Below are 7,376 nucleotides of genomic sequence, written 5' to 3'. Positions count from 1 at the left end.
TTTCTTAACTTCTACTCTCTCATTTTTCCATGTGTACACTTTTCAAACCACTAAATGGTGCGTTTTTCATAAAGTTTTTCTATAGAAAAGTTATTTTTGAAATTTATCTTAATTTATTTTTTATTTTATCTAATAATTAATTAATCATCCACTAATTTACTACTCTATTTTGCGTGCTGTTTACCAACCCCAAATGAACTCATCTTTAGGTTCTCATTGATGTAAGTGGCACATGCCACATATTTTAGCTAGTCTACACATTATGCTATACGAGATTATCTAATTCAATAATAAATGCGATGACACCGTGTAGAGATTCTCTTTATGTTTTTTTTGTTGTTTTCCTAATAATGAAAAAAATAGAGCATGTTCACTTGTGCACTCATTTTTGCTTTTGTGAAAAAAAAAGGATGTTTGTGGTCGACATAATTATATGTTGTGTCTTTCAGATAGATAGTGAGTTTGTTTCTCTTGTTGTTTACGTTCTCTCATACGGTACACAAGGAGAACAAAGTTACAATCATATCCACAAAAGGATGATGACGCATCATTTCCCCCGTTGTTATTTAGTGTAGAAACATGGTTGCGTACACTGTTTTGGGTATAGAGGGTTGGATTTTAATCCATTTTCTAAATAAATATTTTTATGAGTCCTTTTGGAACATAGCATTAAGTATTTATTAAACGATTTGGTTCAAAATAGAATAAAAATACTAGTTGGTCCAAAATAAAAGATTCATTGAAACAAGTATTTTTAAAAATACACTCATGTCCTATTTGGGGTGAATATGACTAAAATACTTGTAGCTGGTTGTCAGTATAAGCCCATTATTTATACATAGAAAGTACTTGCTAAAATTAATTTTAGGGTAACATTCGATATAAACCCTCTATTATAAAAATGGATAGATAAGATCAAATATAGTCACTAACTCGCATTAATAGTACCGGTAGCATTATCAACAATATCCATCCAAAACATGAAAGGAGGATAGTGATATAGTTCTTCCTATTTGGTTTCCTACCCAGCAAAAACGGAAGCAGATCCTCTGACTTAACTGCACATGCAGTTGAGGCACTGACATGTGGGTCCCACTTTACTATGGCCCACATGTCAGTGACTCAACCGCACAGTAGTTAAATCAGAGGAACCCTTTCCAGCAAAAACATACTCACTCCCCCATCAGCACCACACCACTGCTCAAACTACTCCACTTGCTCCTGCACACTGGCCAGCCATACTTGTGCAGTTGTGCCCACAAAAAAAAACCCTTTGCAACACTGCTCCACTCCATCACTAGTGCTGCACCACCACCATCATCATAACCACCAAACCCCCATATTTCCTAGATCCACATTCAATCCTTTCCCCAGCATTTCCTCCCTTTTGTTTTTTGATGCAAATTCCCCTCCTTTTCTTTTAAACCAAAATCCCTCTTCTCTTTTCTTTTTTAAGCAAAATCCACCTCCTCTTTTTTTTAAGCATCATAACCACCAAACCCATATTTCCTATATCCACATTCAATCCTTCCCCCAGCATTTCCTCCCTTTTGTTTTGGATGCAAATTCCCCTCCTCTTTTTTTTTAAAAAAAAAGAAAAGCAAAATCCCTCTCCTCTTTTCTTTTTTAAGCAAAATCTCCCTCCTCTTTTTATTTTATATTTGAAACAAAATCCCTCTCCTCCTCCCCAATTTACTCCCCTATTTACTCCCTCCACCTCCCTCCATTTATGACCTCTCTTCCCTCCACCTCCTCCTCCTCCTCTCTTCTCCCCTTTCACACTCTAGCCATACTCTCTCCACCGCATTAGCTCGCCATTGCCAACCAGAGGAGAGAGAGAGGTGGTGGGCAGCGGCCACTTGCCTCTTCCGAGCTGTCTCCCATGACACCACCGCCGCCGCCGGTGTCGCTTGCTCCGTGCCAACAACCGGTCGAGCAGCTGGTGGGTGGTTCTTGCTAGCACGCGCGGCGCGAGCGCCAAGATCTCACCGTACGCGTGCAGCGCCGCGGCGGGCGGCCATGGGTGCTCGGGTGGTGCTGTTCTTGGCCGTGGCCGTGGTGGCGGCGGTGGCGCAGGAGCCGAACACGGACGCCTACTTCGTGTCGAGGTTCTTCGCCAAGATGGGGCGGGCGGCGCCGGCGTCGGGCGCGGCGGTGTGCGGGTGGCCCGGGGTGGCGTGCGACGGCGAGGGGCGGGTGGTGGAGTTCTCGGCCGCCGGGATGGGGCTGGAGGGCGCCGTCCCGGAGGACACCGTCGGGAAGCTGGCGCGGCTGCGGTCGCTTGACCTCAGCGGCAACCGCCTCGCCGCGCTCCCCAACGACCTGTGGGAGGTGGGCGCCTCGCTGCTGGAGCTCAACCTCTCCCGCAACGCCATCCGCGGGGACCTCCCGAACAACATCGTCAACTTCGCCGCCCTCCAGGTGCTCGACGTCTCCCACAACGCCTTCTCCGGCGCGCTGCCCCCGGCGCTCGGCTCCATCGCCGCGCTCCGGGTGCTCGACGCCAGCCACAACCTGTTCCAGGGCCAGCTCCTCGGCACCGTCATCTCTGGCTGGACCAACCTCTCCTCCATGGATCTCTCCGGCAATGCGCTGGACGGCGACTTGCCGGACCTCTCGCCGCTACTGTCACTGTCCTACCTCAACCTGTCCGGGAACAGGCTCCGGGGCTCCGTCATCGGAGCGTTCCATGAGCAGATGAAGGTGATAGACCTCAGCAACAACAGCTTCTCGGGGCTAAACTTTAGCAGTGGATATGCAGGCTCATCTTTGGCATACCTCGATTTATCAGGCAATGAGCTTACCGGGGAATTCAGTGTTGGCAACAGGTTTCAGAACCTGAAGCATTTGAATCTTGCATTCAACCAGTTGTCCGTGGCAAATTTGCTGGTGTCCATGGGTGAGATCTCTGGATTGGAGTTTGTCAATTTGTCGAGCACCGGGTTGCATGGGCAAATTCCTAGGGAGTTGTCTTCCCAATTGTCTAGATTGAAGGTGCTCGATTTGTCGCGGAACAATATCAGTGGAGTAGTGCCAGACTTGAGCTCGATTCGCCTGCAGGTGCTGGACTTGTCGGTGAACAACCTCACTGGGGAGATCCCTGTGGCATTAGTGAAGAAGTTGGTGTCCATGGAGCGGTTCAACTTCTCATACAACAACCTCACCGTTTGCGCCTCCGAGCTCTCTCCCGAGGCGTTTGCCGCTGCCTTTGCTAGGTCCAGGAATGATTGTCCGATTGCCGTGAATCCTGACCGTATCCAGAGAAGTGGGGGCAAACGCAAGGGGATGAAGTTGGCGTTGGCCATTGTGCTTTCGCTCTTCTTCTCGGTTCTTGGTCTGCTCTGCGTGGCAGTTGCATGTCGGCGGCGGAGGAAGAGGGGTGATGTGCTGCCTGCTGTCAAGCAGGTGTCATTCAAGGAGGAACCAGGGATTTCAGGCCCATTTGCATTCCAGACCGACTCGACAACATGGGTTGCCGATGTGAAGGTCGCAACATCTGTCCCAGTTGTCATCTTTGAGAAGCCCTTGCTGAGTTTCACTTTCGCCGATCTCTTGGCGGCGACGTCAAATTTTGATAGGGGAACTCTGCTGGCAGAGGGGAGATTTGGGCCGGTGTACAGGGGATTTCTCCCTGGTGGAATTCAGGTTGCTGTGAAGGTGTTGGTCCATGGTTCGGCAATGGCTGACCAAGATGCTGCAAGAGAGCTTGAGCGGCTGGGACGGATCAAACATCCTAATTTGGTTCCTTTGACTGGTTACTGCTTAGCAGGGGAGCAGAGAATCGCCATCTACGAGTACATGGAGAACGGCAATCTGCACAACCTACTTCATGACTTGCCTCTAGGAGTCCAGACCACTGAGGATTGGAGCACTGACACATGGGAAGACAACAATGGCGGTGTTGCCACCGAAAACATCACACCAGAGGGTACCGCGACATGGATGTTCCGGCACAAGATTGCATTAGGCGCCGCGAGGGCACTGGCATTCCTGCACCATGGCTGCATCCCTCAGATCGTCCACCGTGACGTGAAGGCGAGCAGCATCTACTTCGACTGTGGGATGGAGCCTAGGCTGTCTGACTTCGGGCTGTCAATGATCGCCGGGACCAGCACGGACAACAACCTGCTGCACCATTCCCCGGGCTACGCCCCACCGGAGTTCTCCGACTCGGAGAACGCCATGGCGACAGCAAAGTCCGATGTCTACAGCTTCGGCGTCGTGCTGTTCGAGCTGATCACTGGCAAGAAGCCACTGGGGGACGACTACCCCGGCCAGAAGGAAGCCAGCCTGGTGAACTGGGCTAGGGCGATGGTGAAGGCAAACCTCGGGCCGGGCATCATCGACCCAAAGATCCGCGACACCGGGCTGGAGAGGCAGATGGAGGAGGCCCTGAGGATCGCCTACCTCTGCACCGCCGAGCTCCCCTCCAAGAGGCCGGCCATGCAGCAGATCGTTGGCCTGCTCAAGGACATTGAGCCTAAGGTAGCAGAGCAGGACTGAAATAATATTACTAGTGTTTTTGGGGTATTGAAAAGCAAGTGTAGGCAGTGAGCTCCTTAGTTGTTTTGGCATAGTGGAGCTTCACTGCATTGCCATGCCCTGCTCTCCTCTGCTGGGATATATCTTTTTCTTCTTTTTTGTTTCTTTTTTGTTCTTCCACTTGTTGAGATGTTGCAATACAGCTTTGCTACACCTGCTCCTTACTAACAATGTTACTACTACCATTGAGTCATGACACATGGAAGATAGCTCTCTCTCATCAATGTGCTTGTTTTGCAAGAGAAATGGCAATTAAGCAGCAGCAGCAGTCCTGGTACTTTGCTGTCTCTGCCCACTGTTATTGAACAATGTAGTATACTTAAGCAAACATGGAACACCTTTAATACTGCTTCCTAGTACTACATGTTCAAATAAGCTGTCAAAAATTAACAAAAAGAAAGACAGCAATACTACTCCCTCATTCATTGACATGATTGCAGCTGCAAAACCCTGCACTGTCCTGAAAGTGTGCTAATAATCACCTGTTTAGAAGATTAAAGTGTGTTCCATACCATCATTATGTTCCAACTTTTTTCCAGTTTTTATCACCCCTGCTGCACCTGCACTGCCATTGCATGGCAGATGGCTCTTCTTTACTCAGCTCCTTTGCTAGTAGTGCTTTTTTTTCACCTTTTTTATTTTTTTTTCTTAATAATTTTGGCTCTTCTTCTCCGGGTTACGCTATCTCTAAGTATTAATTATGCTCTCGGCCATGCCTGGCTGCCAGTGTGATAGCCTTTTGAGAGGCCATCACTGAAGAGAAAATTAAAAAAAAAAATCACACACAAATCAAATCGCTTTCTTGACCAACCCTGCATCGAAATCGCTATCAAGCATGCGCTCCACTCCTGATCATTGTGCTTTTTCTGCTTGTGTAGAGCACAAGTGAGTGACTGATCCAGGCACAAACCCACAACTTTTCAGCTAAAATTCGGACAAATTTAGTGCCGGAAATTGCTCGAAAATCTCGTCTGATGTGGTCTGACCGGTGTTGTACTAGTGTTACCTGGCTACAAGCAAGGAGATTAGGGTTTTTTTTTTTTTTGCAACAAAAGGAAGAGTAACCGCGTGGCTGATCTCCTGTCAACATCATAAACCTAGGCATTTTGCGCGGATTAGCGTCGTGATTTATGGGGAGATGTAGTGTCCGTCCATCCTAATTAAGTGCAATCATGGGAAGAGTATGACTAGAACAGTAGTAAAAGGGCAATTATCCTTAAAAAAAGTTAGTAAAAGGGCAGGCAGGAAGGCAGGAACTGGCCAAATTGTGATTAGTTAAGCCATCAGGATCAGATCAAAGCTACTCTTCGCTGGGTATAGAGTTGTTCAATTAATTAAAAGTGGTCTCAGTAGTGTGCTTTTGTGGCCAACTAACCAGTACTAGTACATATGGTACATTGCATGTTTTTTGTATCATACTACCTGTTTGGCACAACTTGCAAATTGTTTTTCTTTTTCTTTCACCATGAGAGGTGAGAGCTACTTCCAACACAATGTGCTTTCGTGTCCAAGCTGTTTTGGCACACCGCTTGTCCGTATTTGTCACTGTCAACCATGAATTAATTACTGTTATTTATACTAGTCTTGCCTTTGATTATTATGACAAGAATGGATCAAAGTGGTTAGGTAACTAGCTAGGTACTAATCCTTGTTTACAATTTCCCCAGGTACCATAATCCAGGGAGAGTTGTTCAAAAATTTCTGGTGGCCTAGGAACTGAACTTAATATTTTGGACGTGTTCAAGCCAATTGTTTTAAATTTTCCTTTGTCCGATTCATTTTTAATTACATGGAGAAGATGCGTACACACAACACCCGGCCGCCAACTCGAAGCAGCCACGAGGGTAGGATGGACATTTTACAGTCACTTTATCTGTTTACCAAAAAGTAATTATTATAGTATTAATGGATATGATTATAGTGTAGTAATACTAATGGATATGATGTTCCATTACAAATTTGACAGATCAGGACTGTACTCCTAGGGTAAATAACGGACCTTGATGGTCCTTTATGGCTAATGACAACCTTGATCTCTGTCACTGACAAACTAATTAATTCTACCCTTAATTAATTAATTTCAAATTTCAAATTCGGAGTCATTGTCACTACGCAAAATGTACGTATACTCACAAGGTATCTGGAGAGCAAGGTTGTACATGGTCCAGTTGTTAGAATCTCTGCCCCTCAGGATCCCAACATCTCAAATCATGGCCTCCTGCTACACTCCAAACATGTCAAGACAAAACATGAGAATAACAAGACGATCAAAAGGAATTAAGCATGTCTATGTGCCGGCCAAAATCTCCACAGAATTTAATTAATTCAAAAGGCAACACTGGTAACCACCAAATTGAAATGTCTAGTTCATAGCAAATGAGATATGCGTGGCCATTAATTTGATTCTCAACTAACCCCTAGGACGCATTTCAAATCAATCCATATAGATAGTAATGATAATTTCATTGTACTATTATCTGTACTTACAAACGCATCTAACCGTGAATATAATTCGTTCCTACATTGCCGCAACGACTACGGATTCATTAATAAATTAGGTAATAGTAGGAGATGATAGGTAGACCTGGTCCATACGGTAGTACAAATTATTTAGTTATTAATTCAGATCTACAAAAGTGACTGCTTGGATAGATGTTACTACAAGAAATGAATTGGTAGATGAAGCTAATTCACATACAGGTTAGGTCTATTTACAATGTATATATTTACTACTTGAGTTTCATTAAATTACAGCTCAAATTCTGAATAAATTGTAAAATTCTAGCATCAAACATGGACATCCAACTCCTACCTCTCTGATATATGATTTTTTT

The 7,376-nt window shown here is 45.7% G+C and overlaps 1 protein-coding gene across 1 annotated transcript; it reads left to right on the top strand.

Moving 5' to 3' along the window:
* The first annotated feature begins 1,800 nt into the window (after positions 1–1,800).
* LOC4345155 (probable LRR receptor-like serine/threonine-protein kinase At2g24230) lies at positions 1,801–4,740 on the top strand. Its single transcript, XM_015795526.3, has one exon. It carries the CDS (start codon positions 2,020–2,022, stop codon positions 4,501–4,503), a length of 2,484 nt encoding a protein of 827 aa, XP_015651012.1. The 5' UTR covers positions 1,801–2,019; the 3' UTR covers positions 4,504–4,740.
* The last annotated feature ends 2,636 nt before the right edge of the window (positions 4,741–7,376 follow it).

The sequence above is a fragment of the Oryza sativa genome, chromosome 8, assembly GCF_034140825.1.
Source record: "Oryza sativa Japonica Group chromosome 8, ASM3414082v1".
In the NCBI taxonomy this organism is placed as follows: domain Eukaryota; kingdom Viridiplantae; phylum Streptophyta; class Magnoliopsida; order Poales; family Poaceae; genus Oryza; species Oryza sativa.
The sequence above is the reverse complement of the archived record's forward strand: the minus strand, read 5'-3'. Positions and strand labels throughout refer to the sequence as shown.

Excerpts from the sequence above, each read along its gene's own strand:
- LOC4345155 (XM_015795526.3), top strand. The coding sequence starts at position 2,020 with ATGGGTGCTCGGGTGGTGCTGTTCTTGGCCGTGGCCGTGGTGGCGGCG.